We start from the raw sequence: 25,146 nt of genomic DNA, 5'->3' as shown, positions 1-25,146 counted from the left end.
GGGCCCGCATCCCAGCGCAGCAACACTGAGCCATTATACGGAGCCAAGGCAGCGGCTCTGCCAGCGCGTGTCGGAGAGCAAAGTAAGCACTGCAGCCTAGACAAGTATGCTGTAATTTCCCCGGTCTGTTTTCAGCTTCATATGCTCAGGTTTAATTTAATAAACACGCTGTAAATATGTTTATTTTTAACGCCGATGACAGACATGAAAGCAAATCGCTGTTCGTTAGCGAGCTGCGCCGCGCGGGGAGACAGCACTAAATCTGCAGGGCTGATGTCACAGCACAGCACAAACCCATCCCACCTTCCTGCAATTACCCCGATTAGATCACTGCACTTCGCTACGCTGAGTTTTGAAACACTCGGTATTTGTACAGATGGGGTAATTCCTTCGCCAGCAATGACTCCGGGTGAGAGGGATTTGGTGCTGTTGGTTTTGGCTGCAGAGCCCATTACAAGTGAGCAGAATGCCCAGATTAACACATACCTCATTGTGAGGGGCAGCGGGCAGCACGGGAGCACTGCGCGGGGTCGGCACAGCCCAGCAGGGTCTGTGGGACCGGGCAGGGTGGGAGACCCCAAGCAGAGCCCAGGCAGAGCCTGAGAGCTCACGCTGATGGTGAGGGTGGGTTCTGCTCAGGGAGGCTGCTCAGCCAGATAGGGATCACTGAGGAAATGCCTAATTAGTGTTGACTGCCATCCTGCCAGTCTCTCTCTTCCTCATTCAGCCCAATCAATGGAACAATAAAAAGAGTCCTAATGAGAATGAGAACATCCTGTTCCTCTGCTCCGCTGCTCTGGGCGGGAAGGGGTTGCCTTACTCAGCTCTGCACGACACAGAGGGGAAAAACAGCACTAATCCAACACTCAGCTGCTCCAGTGAGACATCATGCCAGGGTTTGCTGCCCACATCTCAACACAGAGACACAGAGCAGAGCTGCGGCTGCACGTGCACCAGGCACTGCCTCCAAGGAGCAGATGAGCAGCAACAGAACAACGACATCCCAGCACTGCCAGGCTTCCCATGGGCTGGCTTTCAAGTGCCACAAAACCACCCCTTCCCCAGGGCTTGGGTGGCTGAGGCTTTCAGGAGTTCACCTGCTGGTAGGGTGTTCAGGTCAGGGAAACACGGGTCCACAAATGGCACAGCAATGGCACAGCAATGGCACAACGATGGCACAGCGATGGCACAGCGATGGCACAGCGATGGCACAGCGATGGGGTGCCAGGTGAGGACCCAACATTTCTGCCCTCGAAACTGCAGTGATCTAAGTGGCAACTACTGTGCAAGTGCTAATTTGTTGTTCAATAAAACGAAGCGCTTGTGTTCAATTACCAACACAAACAATAGCCCCCTTTCTGCCTCCCAAACCAGCATGCTGTTTCTCAGACTTTTGAACTTTTTCTTTCAGTTTTCCTGGGCAATGTTCACAGTTTTGAGTAAGTTTAGTAAGTTTGAATGCAAGCCATCTGTTTCCATAGACAATAATGAAATCATTATTCTCTCTTGGAAACGGGACACATTTCAGCAAATGAAGTACTTTTCCACAACATACAAAAGCTGGGTCGTGGATTTAAATTAGTTTTTAATTTTATTTTCATTTTTTTTTTAAAAAAGGGGGGCAGTCTGTCTCAAAAGTCACAAATGAGGGATTAAAAAAAAAAGGCACTCATGGCGTCACTGCGTTTCTGATGTATGGGCTATTTTATGGAAGCTCCTGCTCCATTTGTGCCTTGCTACAATTAATAGCATTGCTCAGAGTCACAGATCTGAAACAGGTGGGGGAAAACGGGCGATCCATAAAGCCGCAGAATAAGCAGCTGTAATTAAATCTATTTAACTCGAAGATTGAGAAATACCATATGTAGAAGGCAAGCGTCTCGACGCAGCACAAAAGTATTCTCAGAGCTGTTTGTTAGCAGGGCAGGGGCAGATTTCCCAGAGTAAGCGGAATTCTTGCCGTCACCCGATATTCCCAAATGAGAACCGTGGTGTTTTATCAGCACTATCAGCCTGGTCGCCTCCTCTGGGAGCTCAGCAGAGCCAGCTGCTGTCAGAGGACGAAGCCCCCCGCCCACCTTCAGCCCCGCGCTACGGCCCAAGCTCACGTTCAGCAGGCGGTGGGCGCGCTCGCAGTCCAGGTGTGCGCCGGGCAGGGAGCTCAGCGCAGCCCCTCCGTTCACAGCATCCAGCCCCCCGCCCGCCTTGCGGTGGTGCGGGCAGCCGCTGCCAGCGCTGCTGCTGATGAAGCTGCCGTGGACGCTGCCGGTGACGCGGCTCATGCCGGGCAGGGTCGCGTATTTCATCATCTGCCCGCCGATCTCTGCCCCTTGGTACAGATAGCCAGGAGGGTCGTACTCTGCAAGAGAGCCAGGCGTGAGGACTGCAGTTCTGCTCCGGAGAGCGCAGGTACCGCAAGGGAGTGAACAGGAGACGCTCGTTCTCTCCTTCTGCAGCTTCTGTGCATTAACGGTGTTTCTCAGTTCTCAGCATGCAGCGTAGGAGTGGAGAGCAGCCACAGCCTGCAGGGCAGACCGGGAGGCCGTGCTGGAGGCTCTGCTGCCATCGGCCGCACGGAGCTCCTGAGCACAGCCTGCAGGGACCAGCAGCCCCCTGCTGCCCAGACGGCTCCCACTGCGCTCCGGGCTGCAGCCGAAGGCGCTCTCCCACCTCGCGAGAAGTTTGTGTGATTTCTTGTCAAAAGAGTGAGGACATTTAAAAATAACCACAAGCAAGGGAAAGAACAGGGATGGTTTCTGCTCTAGGAAAGGCCATTAAAGGACTTCTGTTAACCTCTGAGCAGGCAATGAGCACTGAGCTCCAATGCGCAGCACTGTGCTTGGTGCACGGCGCCAGGTTCTGCCCATTAACACCTCTCTGAAAGACCAGGAACCGAACTCTGCTTCACCGTGGGCTGAGCAGGAGTTGGGGATCTGCCCTCCCAGCACTGGGCTGAACACCGCGACGAAAGGAAACCCCAAAGCAACTCACTCTGCATGGCGTTCTGCTGGCGGTTCTTCCACAGACACATGGCGATGAACACGATCAGGATGAGGACCATCACGCCCAGCACGCAGCCCACGATCAGGTACAGCATGTCACTGCTCCGCACCGGGCCGGAGGACGGACCCCCACTGCCCCCCGCCCGCTCGGGGGGGCTGGGTGGGGTGCTCAGCTCCTTCGCTGGGTATTCAGACACTCCTGGCATGCGCTTCACTGCGTGCAATGGGAGACAGGGCAGGGCACGTTCACCAAAGGAGTTTTCTAAACGCATTTTTTCATTATGAAATGAAAATAATGACTGCTGGAGTTACAATCCTAATGCCTCAGTGAGGAACCTTCCAAGTCAGTATTAAAAACTATAAGGAGAAGGCCAGCTGCTATTGGGTAATAACTATTTGCCTTGGAAGATGGCTGTCATTCAGCTCGCTAACCCTCCCACTGAGGTCACTGGGAGCTGTAACACACAGCTCAATGCACACCGCAGTAACTGACTGGAGAGCACCATCTTTCCACTCCTGAAGTCGGGAGAAACCACAACACACATTTCTATGCCCCCGCTGCATCAGACGACCGACCTGGATCCGATGTGAACCCTGCTGACCCCGTGCTCAAACCACACTGAGATACAAAGAGCTGAACAGGAATCACAGCAAACACAGACAGCCCAGAAATCACACCACACTGACTGCCCACCTGACACGGGCACCTTCAGGAGGTGTCTGGGCTGCAGCAGAGCCGCTCTGCAAAGGCAGCGCCTCCATGCAGGAACACCAAATGAGCAGCATCACCTGCAAACCCCACACCCCGAGGCGCTGCACGGCGGATGGCTGAGCTTTAGGTGTGATGGAGGCTGCATTCCCTGCTCCCAAAGGCTCTGCTGTGCTGGCCAGGCACGGGGCGAGAGCCGTCCTTGGGAGCGCAGCCCAGCAGCTTCACTAAAAACAATCCCCGCTATGGAAGACAAAACAATCCCTCCGAACATTCCAGAAAATTACAGTCTTCATTACAGACAACTTTTGCACTGCAACCCCCCCACGGCCCCGGGGCAGCAGAGCACTGCTCACCCTTCGTCTCGCAGATCATCACGTTGCTGTACTCGCTTTCACCACCTTCGTTATAGCACTGCATTTTTATGTCGTAGGAGGTTTCTGGCTGCAGGTGATTTATCAGGTGCCACTGCTTTGTGCCTGCGGAAGAACACACCAGCTTCATTTCATTCACTGGGATGACTCAGAGCCGGGCACGGCCATGGTGCAGCGGTGATGGCGGCTGTGCCAACCTGCAGCACCCCGGGGCTCCAGGAGCCGGCACAGCGGGGATGGCAGGGGATGGGACTCAGTGCTCTGAAAGCCCCTTCCTGGCTTCAGTGACTCTGTGATCCTATCTGGGGACATGGGCAGTGGTGGGGATGGGGCAAGGTTGGGCTGGACCTCAAAAGTCCTTCCCAGCCGTAACAGTTCTGCGCCGTGCCATTGCAGGGCTGCATGGAACATACGGTGGTGGCTCTCCTGCTGGAGGAGGTGGTTTTGTCACGGACCTGCAGACCTGTCTGAAAGCTTAAGGCTCACTGTGACCCAAAACCCATCCTGCCAAAGCCTTCTGATGAATAAGTGGTTTGGTTTAAGTACTTTGGTTTAAGGATTTCTGTGTAAGTTTTTCTGTTTGTTTGTTTTCCCACACGAATGGAAGTTCCTGAGCTCAGGACCCCAAGCCCAGCTTTTCAGCACCTTTACAGCGTTGCATTCACAGATGTGCACTGCTGCACATCTTCAGCACAGAGCTGCTCCGCTGTGCCCTGCAGTGCTCCACAACATCTTACGAACCATTTCTCATAGAACAAACTTCCCTCTCACCATCTGGAGCGCTGCGCAGCTCAGCGGATGGAGCAGGTGAGCTGCAGAGCACGAGGGCCTCCCCTGCAGCACCGTGCAAGGAAGGGCACGGCTGGGCTCCTCCAGCAGCACAGACCGCGCACAGCCCACCATGCACAGCACGGGATGCAGCAGGGAGCAGCACCGAGCACTGCTGCCTGCCCTGCAGAGCTGCATTCCAGCAGTGCTAATGGGACGCTCTGTCAGCCCTGGCCGCCCGCCAGCATTCCCTGGGACACCTCCTGCAGCACGGAGTGCTTCCACATAAATCACTCCCCGCTTTTACTTTCGTGGGCCTGTGACAAATTTTAATAAACAGCAACTCCTTTTTTTTCTTTTTTCTTTTTTTTTCCCTTCAGGGAGTTTAATTAACTGTTTGAGCGCTCCTAATCCCTCTTGGAAAATACCACCTTGAACTGTTTCCACTGTTTCTAAGGAGCTGTCACAGCACCTCCTGATTTACGCATTGCCAGCAGGAGGACGGGGTGCAGGCAGGTCCGGTGCTGCCCTGCAGGCTGCAGCCCTTCTCCCACAGCCCCCCCCACATTCCTATTGCTAATCACTGCGCCAGGTTTTAGGTTTCCGCTCCAAACCATTAGTGGGACTGGAATCAGTACAGGCACTTCGACTGTCCTCTTCGTGCACCATTAGCGAGGGAAAACATTCAAACAACTGACATCAGACTGCATTTACATCTTAATTTCAGTCTCTGGGACCCTCAAACGGAGACCCGCAGGACAGGGCTGCTCTCCCTTCACTTCTTTGCTAAAAGCTGCTGGAAGACAGTGAGCAGCGATTGCAGATGGGACTTTCTGCTAAGATCTGCTTGGGCCTGCAGCGCTCCTGAGATGGGAGCAGAGCTCCGTGTGCCTCCAACAAGACTGAACAGAGAGCAGAGAGCTCAGCACTGCTCTGTGCTGCCTGCAGCACCGTGCCTGTCAGCAGGGAGGGATGCAGAGAGAGCAGAGGGAAACAGGGCAGGATGAGTGATTTATGGCACAAACATCATCGCAGCTCCCCCAGGCATGGCAGTCGCGCTTTAACCAAAAACTGCTCTCTGTCCTCTGCCCCCCAAGAAGCTGTTCTGAGGCAGAGCAGCTCTGGCACAGGGTCTGGCTGAGATGCATCTGCAGATGAAGTTGCAGGCTGCATAGGCTTCTGTAATGCAGAAACGGTGATCTCCAATAGCTTTATGGAGCGCAAAGGTTCGTGTCACACAGCACAGCTCTGTGCAGCGCTGTCCAGCTGAGCAAAACATTCAAAATAAAGGCTCGTTCCCCTTGTAACCAAAATAAATGAGGGGAGAAAATAATTACCGCCATTGGGGCGGAATGAGATCACTCCGTTTACTCAGCCCGAGCAATAAGGACATTAAGTAAAATATTTTTAAAAGGCTTTTCCACTTCTGGACTAATATAGACATTATCTAATAACTTCTTCCAGGAAAGTGGTGATCTAATGTGCGCTGAGCAAACAGAGCTGATTAAGAGGCGGAACGAAGCACTGCTGTACCTGCAGCCGCAGCACAGCTCCGGGCAGCACTGCCCATCACAGACCATCACAGCAGGGCTGCCCTACGCACAGAGCTGCGGCAGCACAGACTCACAACCACTGCTCAGCTCTCGAGTTCCAATGTGAGTGAGGGCTCAGAAGGAAGCAGCAAGTCCATGTGTGGGCAGAACTGGTGTTATGGGGCTGAGATAGCTGCTTCTGTGAAATATATGGTAAAGGCTCCACTAGGGAAAAGCAGTTTAGATTTCATATAAACACAGCCAACACGGCTACACGGCGTCCCTCCCCACCACGCCGTGCTGCTCAGCATGCAAACAGTGAGGTACCTTCCACAACATCCCTCTTGTAGTCACTGTCGTTGTCGCTGTCCGTGGGCCGGTAGTAGATATAAAACCCTTGGATGGGGGTGTTGTTGTTGCTCGATGTGATGTACTAAAAGAGAATTCAGCAGATCGCATTAGACAAGAAAAAATGTGAAGGATTCAGTCATTAAGGTTGGAAACGAGCACTAAGATCCCCATCCCATCCCACCCCTCCACCCTGCTGACCACAGCCCACCACCCCATCACCACCTCCCATCACCGAGCTGCGGATGGCACCTCCCCCTCCCACATTCAACGGGGGTTTGATCATTAACGGCCTGAAAATCTGAGCATGTAATGAAAGGGAGAAGTTAAAACCATTCTTAGCTCAGCCAGAATTCAGGTCGCTCCAATGCAGCCCAGAATATTTGAGTATAACTTTAAGTTATGCGGCCTCCCGAGGAACGAGGGGTTATTTCAAGTTTATTATCCTTAACATCTCTTAAGACTAAGCTAGCAGAGCAAACTAACACAGGGAACTCCACACGTTAAATCCTCCAAAGTATACCAGGGGGTTAGATTTCAAAACAAGAGCAAAGAATTTCTGTGGGCTTCAGTAAGGACTTTAAAGCACTTGTTTACAGAAGACAAGGTACCAGGGGAAAGGCAAACGTTTCTCTAACATGAATCCTCTGCTAGAAGCAAAGCAAGACGACGGGCTTCTAAAAGCAGCACAGCACCAGTGCCAGACCAGCCTGGGGAGGGAACGGGTACGGGCTGGTGGGGCGATGGTTGGATGCGATGATCTCGGCGGCCCCTTCCAACCATCCGATAGTGATTCTTGATGACCACAGATCGTAAGCAGCAGGAATTGCAGCAGGCAAGGCCAGCTGGTGGCTCTGTTTGGGCAGAGCTCTGCTCACTGCTGCCTGCTGCGATGCCCACGCAGGACGGCCGGACCCAGGAGCTCCCGCTGGGTACGTCAGGCAGAGGAGCGAGAGCAGAGCCAGAGCTGCCTGCACTCACCGTCCACTTTAACATGATCTGGGTGTCACTGATGGCTTCAGTGTAAGCAATGTGGGGCCCGGCGATGGGGCGGCTGGAGAAGCGGTGGGTGAAGCCTGCGACCTGGTAGGGGCGGGACGCGGCGCTGCGGGGGCTCTCCCCGTAGTTGTTCACAGCGATCACACGGAACTTATACATCTCTCCTTAAAAGGGAAAAAGGGGAAGAAAGTCGTAGCAAAACAAGCACCAGAAACGGGGTACGAGGAGAGACTAAACAGATTAGGAAGCAGGTTTTGCACAACATCCAATTAGGAAAAAAACCTCAGAACTCATTGCCACAGACTGATGCGGCCATCAGAAATATAAACAGCTTATAGGAGCGATGAGGGAAATTCACTCCAGAAAAACGCAAAGACATCACACAGAGATGGACTCCATCGGCTCAGGAATCCCTCAAATGCAAAGCAGTGGGCACTGAGAACAGCCTTCAGAGGGAAATCACCACTCATTCCCTCTGCTCCTTCCCTAAGCTCTTAGGGCTGGACACTGGAAAAAAACAAACTGATGTGTACAACTCCTTAATGCATTTTCTTCTCTTTTGTTTCGTTTTTTTCGGCATTCTGAGTGTTTACCAGAAGGACACTTAAGTTAAAAATAGCAATAACACACAATCTCCCTCTTTGCATGAAGAAGCATTAAGTTATGGTGCGAGTGCTTCTCTTTGGACAGCCAGACATCAACTTGAATCCACACAACAGAGTGCCATCCCAAAGCACCGCCCTGCAGCAGCAGCCACCCGACGGCGGAGCAGCAGCCTGCAGTACCTGGCTCCAAGCTGCGGACCTCCACGGACAGCTTGGAAGGAGAGATGCTGTCGGCTGCAATCAGCCAGTCGCTGCTCCGGCCCACCCGCCTGTACTCCACTTTGAAGGCTGTGATGGGAGAGCCCCCGTTTGCTCTGGGGATCCACGTGACGTAGACGGAGGATTCGGACGCGGTGGAGATAGTGGGGCGGTCGGGAGCCTCTGGAACTGAAGGGTGAAATTCGGTTACAGGAGGACCAGCACAGCTGGAACTTCATTTTCTGGAGCAACTGATTAAACAAGTCAGTGATGAAATCAGACTTTGTGCATTAACAAGAGAATCCCAAATCCTCCTGTATCAATGATCCCCTTGCTCTTCGGGAAAGGACGCTTGAGGAGAAGGATGGAGGAACAGAATTCCCCACCTCAGTGAGGTGGCATCCAAACGGACGTGGCAGTGCTCCCCCAGCCCACCTCCAACGGAAATGGGAACACACACTGAGTGAATGGGGAAAACCTCCATCATCTTTTCAAACTGCACCAGGCCCCAGCGAGACTTCAACCCCCCCACACTAACGAGCACTATGCTGCCCAAACCATCACTTGGAAGAAACGAGAGCAAAGAGCAAAGGAAGCATGCAGCAAACGATGTACTTACGGAGCTCACTGGAAGTTACAGACAGCATTGGGACAGAGAGAACAGGAAGAGCTGTGTTAGTGAATCTGCAACAGCACTGTGAGCACTGAGAGCTGTAACCCCCCTCATGGACACAGCCCGGAGCAGCCACAGCTGAGCTGGCACACAGCGGGGCACACAGGGTCCCCTTGGCTCCTCTGATGTAAAAAGGGACTCTGATATCCAGCAGGAATGCAGTTACGCATGGAAGGCTTTTATCTCATTTCTGAGAGCCAAGCACGCAGGTGACAGCGCCCTTTGAAATCCTATCTGCCCGCTGGATTAGGATGTGCATCTGTTACATTCCCAGCTCCAATACCTCTCCCCACAGAAGCTGTTCAGGACACACTGCTGTGCGCTGCCCTGAGCCATGCAGGAGCCGCACCGCCCCGCAGCACAGCCGGCATCGCCACTGGGAGTGCAGCACAGCAGCAGAAAACCCAACAGCGTGAGGGTTTGGTCTCACCCAGAGAAGTTCCATGGGAAACGCACCTCCAGGAGGCTCCATGAATAAATAGGAATAAAGGAGGCAATACAAGAGGCCAGAGCAGCAAAAAGCACACGAGTTTACGTGGGTGCACTGCTCCGTGCCAAACACGAGTGCAGGAGTGACAAACAGCCACAGACCCACCTCCGCTGTGCCGCGATGCGTCGGGGAGCACCACTCCAAAACTGTTGGTCCCTTCGTGGACAACGGGGTGCTTTGGGACGCCCAGCGGTGGGGAAGGAGCCTGCGTGTTTTTTGAGGATGACGTTCTTTCTAAGGAACACAAGATATACAGCTCATCATCCCAGGGCTTGGATAAGAAGTTCAATAACAAAACCAGCGATGCTGGGCTGTGTCCATACAGCCGTCCATACAGATTGTGAACTGCAGGAAAACAGTACATTTTTACCTAAATCTTGTACAGAAATCCAAAAAAATATCTGATTGTTTGCATACAGCCAGCAGCTTCCAGCTAAAAGAAGGGTACCTGCAGAGCTGGTAATGCCTGGCAATGTTTGCTGCCCAGCTATTTACCTATTGGAGGCTGCTCTGCAGCAGCTGCATTGGAGAGCGTTTCATGCACAGCTCAGCAGACAGCATGGAAACGTGTCCTCTCAAAAGCCAAGGACACGGGAAAGATGGCAGCACTGCGGTGTGCAGCTGTGCGGGGAGGGGGCCGTGTGTCCCAGAGCTGCGGGATGTGGGTGCGGTGGGGGATCTCAGTGGTCTTTCCAGCCTGAGTGGCTGAGATTCTGTACCTTTGCTGGTGCGGAATGTCAGCATGGCAGGCTGGCCTTCGCCGGCAGCGCTCCTGGCCACCATCAGCACTTCGTAGAGGCTGGAGGGCTCCAACTCGCTGAGCCGCAGCTCGTTCTCGCTGCCCGGGACGCGCACGGTGTGCCAAGCGCCAGCTGTGCTCACACCGTCATCCAGCTGTGCGGGACAGAAACAGCTCAGCACCGGCCAACAAATCCCGGTGCAGTACTCAAATCCACGGCTGCCCAGCACACAAACACCCGAGGGCCTCTCCGACCGGCCAGGACCCCTGACGTTTTCCTCTGCCTCATCACGGTACGTCTGTTGGCTGGTGCCATCTCCAAACGCTTTGCCCTCAAACCACTTCTGCAGCTGCCTTCGCAGCGCTCCTTTGCCCACTGCCATCCCACCCCACAAATGCACTCGCTTTTGAAAAAACAACCATTTTCTCTCACACTGAAAACTCCAAGAGCCCAACTGACTTTAATACTTCATTCAGCCATGAGCTCGGGGCGGACGCGTGTTGTTCCAGGCCGGACCCAACACCTAATGAGAGGGATGCGCTCCCTGAACCATCCCAGCTTTTCCTGCATTTAAGCACATTTAAATATCTACTGGCTGAAATGGGCAACAGAAGTATGTCTCAGTCCTCCCGGAGGCTGGGAAAAAAACATCAGGGAGACCAAAGATTTGCTTTTTTCTAATGAGGAAAGAATCCCACCCGACACTGTAACAGTGAGCTCAGCAGCTCTGCTGAAGCAGATCGAGGGCAGTCCCTTAATGCTCGACCTCTGCAGAAAAACATTACCCCAAATCCCGAAGGAAAAGACAGAGCCTACCGAAAATAAACTACCAAACAATATAAGACTTTAATATAACATGGAGGGCAGATCTGAACGCCACGGATTATCAAGGGTTATGCCAGAGGTCTCTGTTCCAGCACTCCCTCTGAAGAGATCTCTCTTCCAGTGCTGTTATTCCACACTAATTTTCTTTTCTTTTCCCCCAAAGGGGGAAATAAATAAAGTCATTTATGACACAAAGAGAGCACCACCCTAAAAAAACACAGTAACTCCCTGCTGAGAAACGCACCAGTGAGCACATTTCATGCGGAGAGAGCTGTTAGAGGGGAGGGGGAGCACCGAGGGGTCAATCGGAGCCGTCAGCGCCCACGTGAGCATCACCTCCCTTTGGGTGAGGAATTGTATCAACAGACTTTGGCATCAGGTTTTCAGGAACTAACAGGTCAGACACCAAAGCGCTCCCTCCAGGCTAAGACAAGATCAGGATGTAGAGGATTAAAAAGCTTATGAAGAATAAACCCAATAGCTTTGCCACAAAGGAGGCTGTTTGCTCAGAAGAACGGCACCGCTTGGCTCTCGTTCCCATCGGCACGGCTCGCTGCAGGCACGCTGCTTTCAAGGACACGACAGGTATCTGCTTAAGGAGCCCCTGCTCACCTTCACGTCTGATGAATACAGTCTGAAATGGGCCGCAATGCGTTGCTCCTCGGATGCCATCCCTTTGATACGTCAGGCTAACGCTCAGCTTTCCTTCTGATCTCAGTGTAGCCATAGCAAACCCCACCCAAGCTGGCTCACACGAACGCAGCTTTAACACCACGGACGCTGAGCGCAGCGTGCCCTGGAGCCCAATTCCCCGCGGCCACAAAGATACCGTAACAGACCTGAAACGGGGCCAGTCCCACAGATGGATAGAGCAGCACTCCGCCCGCCCGGCCGCAGCCCCGCGCGCAGCGCAGGAGGGACTCACCTTGCGGTACTTCACAAAGTACGCGTTGATGGGCAAACCGCCGTCCCGCCCCGAGCGCCACAGCAAGGTGTAAACATCGGGGCTGAGCGTCTGCGGGGGGCTGAGGATGATGGGCGCCTCGGGGGGGGAGATGCTGCCCCATGGTTTGTCTGTCGCAGCCGTGTCCAAAGGCGGCTTTGGCGGAGCTGAGCTGGGAAACGCCGCTTCCGCACCGGAATCCATGCGGCTTCCATCACTCTGGGCAGCCTCTGTGAGAGCCGTTTCTTCTGCTTTCGGGCCAGCTCCTACAGGGAACGCAAAGCAAGGAGCCTGGTTGCACCTCCAGGTGACACACGCTCGCCCCGCATGGAGCTGTGGATGCAGCCGAGGGCCTTCAGTGCTCCCTTCTGACCCAAACCATGCTCCGATTGCATGGAATCACAGACCTGCTGGTGCCCAGCGAACGCAGAGCAAAGCAGAGCTGAGGGGTCCCCACGCAGACCGGCTGCACTCAGCCCTGCTTCCCCCTCTTCGCTTCCCCACCAAGCAGGGCACAGCCCGGCTGCCACTCAGGCAGGGAGCAGCAGCACTGTATGTGAACAGCAAAGACATACAGCTCCACGTGTGACACAAACAGAGTAATTTTAAATTAATTGCAGTTGTACAAGGAACTTTTCATGCCCCGTACTGGCGTGCACACAAGAGGACATTCTCCTACCTCCGTTTCTGAGGTTTGCACTGTAATTTCAATCAGCTTTGAAAGCTGCACAACTCGACTACTTCATCCGAAAACGTCCGCTGAGAACAACCTCACCTACAGACTGACCCAACGCACAGCTCGACGCCGTGTGCTCCGAGACCCCCGGCCCCTCAGCCCACTGCCTGGGAAATAAAGCACACCGGGGTGCGGGGAGGCCACGGGACAAAAAGGCACAGTCTGGTGGATGCGGGGCTCAGCAGGCCGGCAGGTTGGACGTCTGACACTGTGCAGGACAAGAAAACGTCAGCGCGGCGGAGAAGGATGGCTGGAGCAGCACTGCAGCCCAGATGTGCCGGGCTGCGTCCCGCCCGCGGAGCCGTGGAGGTTTATGTTACGTGCGGGGTCTGGAAGGGGAAGGGAATGAAGGGAACTTGGTTTACAAAACAAACAAATTCCTGGTAACGCACAGCCCAGGCAGCGCTGGGCCGGCTGACTCGGATTCCTCCAAACCTCCATTAAAATACCAGCAGCAAGTGTGGCTGCTATTTTTGGCCACTTTTTAAAAAGCCGGGAAGGGAAGGAAAGCTCTCTTTTCAAAATGAAGACACTCCGCAAGCATTTGTTCCTTCCTACTTGTTTGGGAAGGCGTCACAGCACGGAGGCAGGAGAAGGGATCGGCCCAGGGAGAGGAACCCGAGGGCGGCATGGCTGAGAGCCACGCAGCCCCGGGGGGAAGGGGTCCCTGCTGCTGTCAGTGCGGCGGGGAGAAAGTGATGCATTGCCACACGGGATATTGGAAACAAATGCTGTCGCGGCTCCGGGAGCCAGAGGGACGGCGTGCCGTGATGGACGCGCGGCTGTGGGTGGCACACATGGGCTGGTGCCTGCTGGCCTGGGGAGCGCTGCGGTTACGGCTGGTGACAGCAGACCTGCAGTCATCGCTGTGTTTATTGCTCCGGGAGGGGACTCATCACCCACTGGCAAGTCAGTTGTGTTTTGCTTTCAGAAAAACAATCCCGGGTAACAGTTTCCATGAGGCAACTCCAAGCCCAGCTCTGGCTGCTTGGCTCCTGGTGTGCTGCTGCCCATGCCCACCCGCACACGGCCCCGAGCGTCCGCTGCTCCTCCTCTGCCCCACAGCCCTGCCAGTGTGACCCCCTGGGCCAGAGCAAGGGCTAAGTGCCCCAAATCCCATCTCCAGCAGCAGCCAGAAGCAGAGCCTGGGGAAGCTTTACGCCTGTTCATCTCCATGCTGACCGCTCCGCCTCTTTACACAGAGGCACCAGCAGTTCCTGACCTGCTGGCATCCCCTCTGTTTGCACGGCAGCAGAGCAACCTTTGTGCTTTGCCATCACTGCAAACAGATCACATTCCCAGGCACTTCTCCCCTTCCCAAACAACCTGAGGGTTCTGTCTGACAGCTCTGCCTGTGCAAAGGCTGGGAAACCTCCGCAGGGTCTTTGTGCCAGCTGTCCACCTCCAACAGGTCTGCCCCTTCTCGTGCTTTACACCAACCTGCCCACCACTCACAGCTTCTGCAGCACATTTTTCTCCTTCAGTTCCATTGGACAGAAGCTGTTCTGTAGCTATGGGAAGATTCTGCCATGCAACCACCGCAAGAGTCTAAAAGAGACTTGCAGTGCTACGGACACAGGACCCCAAGGCTATCATTTTACATTTCGGTGGTTTCTCACTATGGTGGTGGCTTGAGTTGCCGTGTCAGCTTTGAAGCCCATGCAATGAACCAGGTCATGGAACAGATCCAGCAGAAAGAAAAAAATAAATACATTTTTCAGCCAAACGCTCTCACTCCGTGCTGGAGCGAAGCAAAGTGCAGACAAACCCCTCCCAGTGCAAAGCACTGAAATCACAGCTCACACAGCCTGCAGCACCCGATGAGCACCTGGCACAAACTGCTGTCACTCATCCGAGGGGCTGAGCGTGGCTCTGACACGGATGGGGGCTGCTCAAAAACCCCAACAGCTCCCATGCAGTACTTAAGGACTTTTATATGCAAACCAAACGCCGTAACCACGCCGCACCACAATCAGCAGCGAGTAGAGCGTATTAGAAACCGATAAAAGTGAATAAACAAAACGTTAAACTTGAACTCGCAGCCATAAAACTCTGAGGCAAAGCAGTTGGGGTTTTGTTTGATACAGACTGAACTCTGGGATGACATTTAGCTTTGCTTCCATTCAGCAACGTCCAACAAAAACTTACAAATGAACCACTTGATGGGATCACATTCATTCCATTTTTTCCCCCTCCCCTTCCTCTACGAGAACCTTTCAGCATCTTCGCAAATCATAGAAATGAGTCAATTGGTAGTAATGAAACTCGAGATACAGGCCACATACATGAGAATCCTAAATCCCACTGGCACTCAGCTAAGCATCCAGAGACCAGATGCTGTAAGAGCTGGAAAACGAGGTCACATCACATTCAGGTTGGGTGTGAGGAACAACCTCTCCTCCAAAGAGCAGTGCTGCGCTGCACAGCTGCCCGGGGGGGGGGTCACCATCCCTGGGGGTGTCCCAGAGCCGTGGGGACGTGGCACTGAGGGATGTGGGCAGTGGGCATGGGGGGGTGGGGTTGGGAATCTCAGCCTCCATGATTCTGTGACTCTAGAGCTGAAGGAAGCACACAAACTGCCTTCCCTGTGCATTAAGGGCATAACTGCAATACATGCAGAACCGCCCGGCTCAGCCCCCCCAGGGCAGAAAGCAAAGCCTCTCCATCTGAGACAGGGCCTTGCAGCAAACCTGCAGGACGTGAGCATCACCTCCAGAGCTGAAAATCGTTCTGCTAACTTAAGGGTATGAAAAAGGCTTAATTACTCAGCAGCCCACACTGTTCCGAATACCAGTTCATCCAGTACCCCGATTCCATTTCAGCATAAACTGTGCCGAATTTAACCACAAACTGGTTTAATTGCAGCTGGCAATCTGCGTTTCAAATGTGGAGCAACCACAACACCTCAGAAACACCTGCAGCTCTCGCCGTGCACCTGACAGCACTTATCTGCACCGTCAGCTGCAGACGGTGGCCAGAAGCAGCAGAGACAAAAATCAGCGAGGAGAAAACACAGCAGAATAAAGCCTCAAGTCACCACCCCGGATGCATTCCAGGCAGCAACGCGGCACTGAGGGCACAGCCAGTGGGCACGGCGGGGTTGGACTTGGCACACAGGAGCTCTCCTCCAACCTCAGTGATTCCACAGTTCTTACAGACGCTTAATTTGCTTTCCCTGCAGTGCTCCTACCTGCCTGCACGTGAAGCCTCCCGGCCGACTGCGCAAAGCCAACGCCGTTATCCGCGACGCACTGGTACACACCGGAGTCCTGCGCGGTGACACCACGGATCTGCAGGCTGCTCCCCAGCAGGAAATGCCGCGGGGATGCACGCAGGGGTGCAGCGTTGTGCAGCCAGGTGAGGGCTGGAGTGGGGCTCCCGTGGGCAGCGCACCGCAAAGACACCGTTGTGCCGACGGCCACTGTCTCATCCTGCAGCCCTTTGGAAATTGAGACAGGTTCTGAAAAGAGAAATAGTTCCGTGTGGAGCTCTGCACGTATCTGAGCCTAAATCCTGAAAAATAACACTGGAAACGTGAAAAGCTAAACTCATCCCATACAAAGGCTCAGAAGGGATCACGCAGTGCTGGATCTGTGCACCGCAGGGCTGCTATTCCCCACGATTTGCTTATTTTAATGGTCTTTTCCTTCTGTTCCAACCAATCATGTTTGCAGTAATACCGTTAATAAAACATTTGTGCTTTCAAAATAATTCTTTGGCAACGTCCCCGTAACAAAAGGTGCACGTTATGTCAGCAGCCCATTTTCCAAGTCCCTTTGAGGTACGCACTGAAAACCAAACAAAAACAGCAACGGAGACCAAAACCTCAAAGGGGAAAATGACTGCAAAGGAAAGGAGAGATGGGGAACCACGCGTGGACACAGAGTGGCCAAATGAATTTCATTTGCTTTTGCCTTCATCCAAACACAGCAGCTGCCCTTGTCAGCTCCCTGCTTTCCTGCAGCCCCCAAAGAAAACCAGCTCTGCAGCGTCATCAGCGCCGCACGCACCCACACTCAGCGCTGCAGAATGAGCAGAGCAGGGGCTGCACAATGCCAAGGTTTGTTGTCTTCAGTTGTTAGAGCATTTGAAAAGAGACCGACATGAATTTTAACCGGGGAGAGATGAGATACGAACGTGCCTTTGCTTAAATATTCAACTTGTCACCGGACGCCAGAAACAGCAGCCATGAGAGGGGCTTCACTTCTTACCGAGCACGGTGAGCGAGTAGTTGACGTACGTCACCTCCCCCAGCCCGGTCCCCACCACACACGAGTAGTTCCCGGAGTCCTCGGGCTGCAGCCCCTCCGTCACCAGGTGGGAGTGCAGCAGGGCCCACCTGCCCCCGCGCAGCGCGTCCCGGCCGTCCCTCTCCCATCGCACGGCGGCCGCGGGCAGCCCTGCAGCCACGCACTCCAGGGTCAGCGGGCTGCGCTGCGGCACGGCCAGCGCCTGCGGCCGCAGGGGGTGCAGAATGCGGGGCTGTGAGGTGGAGGGACCTGGAAGGGAGGAGAGCAGGATCAGCCCCGGGGCCTCTCAGCCGCACGCTGCCATTGCGTCCACAGCCCCGAAGCCTCGCGCAGCCTTTGACACAGGTCAGGCGGCCACCGAGCCCTGCACACCGCAGCCACCGCCTGGCCGAGCTGCGCCCCGGTCCCTCTGGCCGCGTTCATTCTGCGGAGTGGAGCTGAGCACTCACGTGTGATGACGAGTTTCCTCCCCGTGGGTTCTATTCTGAGGTCGTGAGTGACGGGGTTGTAGGCAGCACACCTGTAGGACCCCCTGTCCTCCATGGACACATTGAGGATCTGCAGGTTTCCGGACGGGAGAATTAGGTACCTGTCTGAACAAGCGGGGAAGAAGAAAGGCGACTTAACTTCATCTCAAATAAAGACAGACGTATTTTCTAATAACCTGTCATACACACCAGCCCAGTCTACGTTTCAAATCACAAAAAAAATCACACTGCTACGAACAGGATATTAATCTACAAAGGGTTTGATGAAGCAATGAGCACAGAACGGTGTGTGCACACCGCACACTGTGAGTCCCTTCCCAAAAGCTCCACGGCCGCCCGCTGGGCGCTGCTCCTCACCTGCGGGCTGCTGCAGCCACTTCCCCCGCGCTCGGAAGCGGACCTGAGCCCTGGGGTTGCTCTGCGGCACCGCGCAGCCGATGAGCGCCGTGCCTCCCTCCTCTGCCACGACGACGGGTGTCAGCGATGGGGCAAAGTGAGCCAAACCTGGAGGGAATTACAGGAGGTGATGAGCGGCCGAGGGTGGGAAAGGGAAGAGAGGACCTGGTGTTCATCGTGGGCTCCGATGGCAGCACGGAGTGCAGCTGAAATTAATAGTTGGAGCTTTCCCATAAGAAACATTACAGTGCTTTTCTGTGGCTATAACTGACGCAGTGCTGAACGCAGTGGCATCCTCCACTCATCGCTGTGAGCAGTGCAGCGAGCAGAAGGCCTCAGCAGCACTTCAGGTGCGCTGCAAAAACCTCAAAAGGAAGACAGAAATGTGAATTCTGCTCCTCTGCGCCCTTCGTGCTCACAGCACCTCCCCGCTGCTCTGCTTTCCTACAGCAGCCACCCCACAGCTCTCCTGAGAGGGTCTTGCTATGGGTCACTACTCTACCAAAACACTTCTCACACTCAGAAGAAATTTTCCTCCCGGGGGGATTTTGGACATGCTCCATAGATGAGATACCTTACACAAAATCACTCAAACCCTGCCTGACAAAGGCCTGATTCAAACAGCTCTGCGATCCCAAGCAGACAAACAGAGGAACACCAAGCACAGCCAGCACCATATCATGGGAAACACAGCACGTCCTCCCAGCTCCACTCAACGCACACCTCCAAGGACTGAGACCCACACAGGGTCCCAACGCCCGATTCCCCCACAGCAGCAGAAAAACAAACCACACAAACTCATTGAGGTCTCTGCAATTGCGTGGAGTGAGGAACACAAACCGAGCCGACTTACTGCCCACTGACACCAGCGCAGCCCTGCTCAGAACTGCGCCCGCGCTGCTGCTGGCCACGCACTGATAGCGGCCAGACGTCGCCGTGCTCAGGGAGGCGATGCTCAGAGACCCGTGCTGGATTTGCACCCCTGGCAGCCCGCTGCCCAGCGGCTCTCCATCCAGCAGCCAGGAGATGCGAGCTGTCGGGGGCTCAGCGGAGCAGCGCAGCACCACGGGGCCACCGGGCTTCTGGACAGCAGAGATGGGCTCGGAAGTGAAGCGGGGAGTCAAGTCTAGAAGGAAGCAAACAGTACTGCGTTAGTGAGCAGCGTCTGCTAATGCATTTACACGAGCAGCCGCAATGGGATTCAGAGGAACGGATGTGAACAGAATATGGCCACGCTGGGGTCTGCTCTGCATCCAACAACGGCCGGGATGCAGCCCTGCAAAGGGGCTCGGATGTGACTGCAGGGGCTGGGGTGGGAGCAGAACGATGCACTGAGCACAGCAAGGCTGCGTGGGCAGCGAAGGACCTGGGAACACCAAGTGCACGACTTCCTTGGGACGAGTGATGAATTGGGCAGCCGTTATCTTCACTGCAGCAAGGCGAGCAGGCAGGGAAAGCTGCTCGTAAATAAGAAGGCTGAGCTCCAGAAAACTGGGTGAGGACAGTCCATTGATTTGCCAGAAGAAAATTCCTGCTTGTAGGAGGAATTTTTTCCTGTTCTGGCCAACAAAACATTGGGAATTATTTCCATTTGTTTTCTGTGGGTTTCTCTGCTGAAGATTTTGTACAAAGTGAGAAAAAGGCACTTAACACCAACAGGTCCTGTTTGCTTAGAAACAGGGGGAATATTTGCAAACAGGAAGAGCGGCAAGGGAAAATGATTTGAGTTTGTAAATAAGCTAAAAAAGCCCAGATAGGACAGACTGAGAGTGGGAGAAATGAAATCCAGGTTGGATACAGCTTTCTCATAGGTGGGGCCCTCAGCTCACGCTCTGCCTCTCAAGCCAGCCGGTCCAGCCGCTTGCAGAGATGAGCTGCAGATGAGAAACTGCGCATTTTTACCAGAACCATAACCCAGCTATCTGCATAAGCATGAAGCACAACTGGAAATTAAAGCGTGGCTTCACTTAAAAAAAAAAAACACAACTATATGAAATCCATAAAAATGGTATCCGAGCACTTCTCAGGGCTCCAGATGTACGGTTTTAGCTTTTAAATAGAAAGCTGCTTTTCCTGATAGTGGGGTTTGGCCCCCAGGGCCAGCAGTGATGGCTGCACTGCCCCGTCCTGCAGCGCCCGCACCGCGGTCACAGCGGGCAGCGCCGGCCCCGCAGATGGAACTCATCTCCCATGACGGCTTGAAAAACAAAATTTATCCCATTTGCTTATAACGACTGCCTATGAAGTGCTAAAAGTAGTAAAAGCTTCTTTTTTGTGCGGTTACATTAAGACAAGCTGACTACACAGAGCAGATGTGTCAATTAAAACCATCCCTCTGCTTTTTTCTAACGCCAGAGCCGTTCCAACCAGCGCCACGCATCGACGTTCACAGCTCAGAGATCCCGTTCCCCTTTTCCTCGGCAAACTGCAAACCCCTCCCAACCCCAGGGGAACTGAGATGAGAACCCAGAGCCCAGCTCATCCGCAGGGACCCCGAAGAACAAAGCCCTGGAGCTCAGCCTCACTGGGCTCAGCCTCACCCAGCAGGTCCTTACCTGAGCTGCTGGCGGAGATGAGCGCGGCGGCGAGCAGTGCATGCAGGCAGGCAGGGGCCGACTGCATAGCGCCCGGACTGCAGGCACCACCACGGCTGCAAAGCAAACACACAGATGTCTACGGAAGGTTCACGAGTTCTTCTTTTAGCTCCCCAACAACAAAGTGTTTGGGGATGAAAAAAAAAAAAAAAACATGGCGCAACCAGGAAACGGCCAATATTCCCCGCAATATAGAAACCATCTGCAAAAATGAGTTACAAGTTGGGCTTAACCATGTTTCCAAGTCCTATTCTTAATGTAAGATTTTTCCACAGCTGGGATACGCGGCACACGCACCGAGCCGCGCCGCCTTGATGAATGAGACTACTCGCCAACCAGAGGAACTGAAGTCCAAAATAAACAGCTTATCTATCGCAGATAATATTGTTTGCAAACAATAATCGTTTGGCCATCCATCAGCAGCTCCACTTGTTTAACAAGGCACGAGGACCCACGTTCCACAGCAGCAGCTCACAGCCCTGCAGCCACTGACGGGAACGCTGCTCCGCAGCCCATCAGGGCAGCACCGCCGGCAGATCCCGATGTGCTCAGGTTGGAGAAGTCCTCCAGATCCCCGCACTGACCGCACTGCTCAGTGCCACAGCCCCACGTTCTGGGACAGCCCAGGACGGTGACCCCCCAGCAGCCATGCCAGCACAGCGCTGCCCTTTGGGCGAGGACACATCCCCAGCAGCCGCCGTGACCGCAGATCTCCGACGCAGCGCTGTCACGGAACGCTCTCCTCCCAAACAGCCCCAGGCCCCACAGCTGCCACTCACTGCGTTTGTGCTGCCCTCCATCCTGCGATGATGAATAAGATCTGGGCTCATTTAGCACAGTTACTTCATTTATCAGTCTGCCCGCAGCTCACCATACAGCCTCGCCGCTGATAACGCACAGCACTACGGGACAAGTCTCATCTGTCACATCTGAGCACAAACCCCTCACCCACACAGCGGCCCACGGACGCACATCTGGGCAGCGCTCCGCTCCCAAGGACCACATCCAGAGATCCACAGCAAAACCATCCCACGGTTTATTTAAAATCACAGCATTTCATCATCAGCGTCACCGCAAAGTGCCTGCGCAAAACACGCGTCGGGAAGAGGCTCCAATCATAATAAAAATATCACTCCAGATTTTATAGAACTATTTACTTCCAGCCGCTTCTCCCTGCGATTCCGCCTCAAGTTTACAGTGACAGCTTTAGGAGGGGGTGAGGAATCCCGAGGAGCTGCGCTGCCGTTTCGGGGCGGCTTCACCCGGGGCCTCCCAGGTCCTGGCAGAGCGCAGCGCGGCCGCTCCGCTGAGCGCAGAGTAAACATGCAGAGAACTTGTTAACATCAAACACTGCTCTGAAGAGGCTGGGGGGCAATGTTGCTTTTTGCCAAATCTTCCCCTGACTATTTATTTATGAAAAGCAATGAAACGTATATTCTAGGTCAACTTTAACCCCGGCACATGGAGCTACTGGGTTATTCTGCAGCTGTCTTTTCAAACAAGGCCAGCTCATTATCTTTAACTAAACTTTATCTTTGCAGATCTACTTTATCCGGGCTCTGATTTCCCTCTGTTTATCTTTCTCTTCACATGTTCCTGGCTGCCAGTGTCAACAGCTACTCCTCTCCGACCCAGCAGCCTGGCTGGCGGAGCAGACGTCCAACAGCGCACAGAGCACTGGGGACCACTGCACCCCAACTGGAGGAGGAACGAAGCAGCAGCTTTACCTGGGCTGTCATCCCCAGCAGCACCACCCAGGAGCCAGCAGGGACCTCTCCTCACATTGCTTCTGTTACACACAGATGGACCCCACGAGTGCTACACAGCCCAAAGGAGACTTGCTTTTCCTTCCATGCTTCGCCTCACATCGCCGCAGAACTCCCCGCGATGGAGAGAAGCACAGAGCCCACAGCTCACTGCTCTGGAGGTCTTAAGACACTCAGTGGATAAAGTCTGCCTCAAGCATTACATGCTAATACATACCCAAGTGTTGAATTGCCCAAGGGATGGGAAAAACAGAATGTTTCTGCTTTGCCATCATTTCAGTACTGCAGCTCCCACTCTGACCACTGCACACGACAGCAAAGCACTGCCAAGGGCCAGCAAGGTGCTCAGGGGGCAGAGGAAGGAGTGCTTTGCTTGGACGCCACTCCAGTCATGTATCTCAGCCTGCAGGATGAGCACACCCAGCAACATCCATGGCTTCACTCCCTGCCCCTCACCTGAGTTCATCCATCCTCACCTCTGCAGCCCACACTGTTCTGAAGAAAGAGGTGTCATGGATAGGATGAGTCTTTTTATAATAGAATGTATTTATACTCCTTGTGGAACTCCAATACTGACAGGAATTACTCACAGCAATTTTAATAGAGTAGAACTGAAGTGCCACAGTTCCCATGGGCAGAGGGAAGCCTTTCCACTCCCATGCCAACGTCTCCAGACCTGAACTGACATACACAACAGAAAGCCATAGCCCACACTTATCCCCCCGCCACTGAAACCTCTTTATCTGAAGTCATTTTCCAGTTGTTTTCCTCCAACACTTGACCTCTTTGCTGCTCTGATATATTCTAGTCAATGGGAACAAGGAAGATAAAGGACCTGTGTCAGGAGATGGAGGAGTCCCAACTACCCCAATGGATGCCTGCCTGCAGAAAGCACCCTGCACACACAAAGCCATAAATAAACACACACCTGATCCCTTCTGGGAGATCATTAGGAAGATGGAGTACTCTGAAGGACAGCGTAATTCTAGCTGTGTGCCTCATTTGTCACTGATCCCTCATAAATGGTCCCCAGCAGCCCCGGGGAGCGCCACGCACCATCAGTCACAGCCCTGTGCTGCACACTGCTGTCAGCAGCATCCCGCAGTGCAGGACTGGGCTCTGTGCACCTGCTGGAGCTGCGGGCATCCCCGCTCCCTGCAGGCATTGGAACAGATGGACTTTAAGGGTCCCTTCCAACTCGAACCGTTCTACGACCCTCCATCCTTTGGAGCCCTGCAGGGACCGCCCCGCTCCCACACCTCACCACAGACCCAGCTCTGCCTGCTGCTGCTGTAACCCCATCCTGCAGCCCGGTTCTATTGGGCTGCACCCCATGCAGAGCTGCTGCTGCATTCCCACCCACTGCTCCCTCCGAGCGTCTGACCTTCAGTGCAGGTCCGGCAGACCCAGAGCTACAGGAGGGCAGGATCCCTTCGCTCACCCAGCATGGAGCCCTGCAAGCACCAACACAGCACTGTGCCGGGGAGGAGGAGGAGGAGGAGGAAGGAAACGGCAGGCTGAGGAACAGAGGGAGGTATTCAGGTTCCCCACTCCACCTCCAGGAGCTGACAGCCCTGCGAGCAGCCCAAGGAAAAAGTGACGTCTGCCCGCCGCAGCGCTGCCCAGGGCTGCCCAGACCTGAAGGTGTCACCTCTCCATCCACCGCCCCTCTGCGCCGCGCTCTGGACAGCCTGCAGCAGCACTGACTGCACTCTGCGTTATTTATCTTCCTGGCAACCCTGCAATCCAATCAATTTTTAACTCGCTTTCCCAGATCCTCGCTGTACCAAGAACTGCAGAGTTTCAAAGCGGCAAAATTTGGGGCAAATGAAAGCCCGGGAATGAAGTGAAGCGCCGCGCCTCCAGCGCGAGCAAGCTGAGTCGGGTCATTAAATCTCACACCAAGACACCTTAAAAAAAATGTGGTATTGAAGCCTGTGGCATTCCAAGAGAAAGCAATCAGACATTCCTGCAGCCCCGGCTCCTCAGTGATCTGCAAAGCCTTTGATCACTCACTGTCTTCATGCTGTCCTCCTGGGGTCCTGCAAAATGAGTGTAACAGCTGGCACAGAGACTTCATTAGCTTTGTGCGGGGCTCTGCGCAGCGTGGAGAGCAGCACTGCTGTCACTGCTCAGCACACAGTGCCAGCCCACTGCATGCACACTGCACGCTGCACACACACTGCACGCTGCACACACACTGCACGCTGCACACACACTGCACACACACTGCACACTGCACACGCTCCGCTCTGCACACAGGGCTGAGGGCACCCAGAAGGATCCCAAGCTGCCCCAGCGCCATTTTTATGAATGCTTAATGATCGCTCAATCATTAGCATCAGCCTTTAAAAAGCAAATGCAGCACCTACAGTGTTCATTACCCTCCCCCTCCCCCCTTTTCAGGGTCTCAATCGAGGCAGTCAAGCATGCAAACTGATCCTGTCGCCAGCAAAAGCATTTCCTTTCACTGTGGTCAGCCAAAAGCAGGGGAAGAAAATGGAAGTGACTTGGAGTTATGGCACCAAAAAGGCCAGACAAGCAAGGAAATAATCAACTCCACATGAGCCACTTCTAGCCCATCACAATGCAAAGGGCCCACGACTAACCCCAGGAAAGGTCAGCGGGACTATGGGGGTCAGAAGCTGAAAAAGGCAATAGTGAGCAGCTGCCAGCTGCAATAAGAATCAATGTGTTCCTAATTACGCTC

General features: G+C 54.1%; 1 protein-coding gene across 5 annotated transcripts in view; it reads right to left on the bottom strand.

Moving 5' to 3' along the window:
- The window catches only part of CDON (cell adhesion associated, oncogene regulated), a 40,105-nt gene that overhangs the window by 6,277 nt on the left and 8,682 nt on the right, over nucleotides 1–25,146 (bottom strand). For all 5 annotated transcript variants that reach the window (XM_090123337.1, XM_031599707.2, XM_031599705.2 and 2 more), the window contains 15 exons: nucleotides 20,632–20,726; nucleotides 18,930–19,202; nucleotides 18,038–18,184; nucleotides 17,642–17,785; nucleotides 17,154–17,441; nucleotides 16,133–16,402; nucleotides 12,189–12,472; nucleotides 10,418–10,592; nucleotides 9,804–9,932; nucleotides 8,518–8,724; nucleotides 7,715–7,896; nucleotides 6,713–6,818; nucleotides 4,068–4,190; nucleotides 2,992–3,216; nucleotides 2,109–2,359 (listed from right to left, as the gene is read on the bottom strand). In XM_090123337.1, coding sequence (XP_089979463.1) covers nucleotides 2,109–2,359; nucleotides 2,992–3,216; nucleotides 4,068–4,190; nucleotides 6,713–6,818; nucleotides 7,715–7,896; nucleotides 8,518–8,724; nucleotides 9,804–9,932; nucleotides 10,418–10,592; nucleotides 12,189–12,472; nucleotides 16,133–16,402; nucleotides 17,154–17,441; nucleotides 17,642–17,785; nucleotides 18,038–18,184; nucleotides 18,930–19,202; nucleotides 20,632–20,698 — 2,871 coding nt within the window. In that variant the 5' untranslated portion in view covers nucleotides 20,699–20,726. The remainder of the gene's footprint in view (nucleotides 1–2,108; nucleotides 2,360–2,991; nucleotides 3,217–4,067; nucleotides 4,191–6,712; nucleotides 6,819–7,714; nucleotides 7,897–8,517; nucleotides 8,725–9,803; nucleotides 9,933–10,417; nucleotides 10,593–12,188; nucleotides 12,473–16,132; nucleotides 16,403–17,153; nucleotides 17,442–17,641; nucleotides 17,786–18,037; nucleotides 18,185–18,929; nucleotides 19,203–20,631; nucleotides 20,727–25,146) is intronic.

The sequence above is a fragment of the Phasianus colchicus genome, chromosome 23 (genome assembly GCF_987193195.1).
Source record: "Phasianus colchicus chromosome 23, bPhaCol1.hap1.1, whole genome shotgun sequence".
NCBI lineage: Eukaryota > Metazoa > Chordata > Aves > Galliformes > Phasianidae > Phasianus > Phasianus colchicus.
This window is presented reverse-complemented; position numbering and strand designations above follow the sequence as displayed.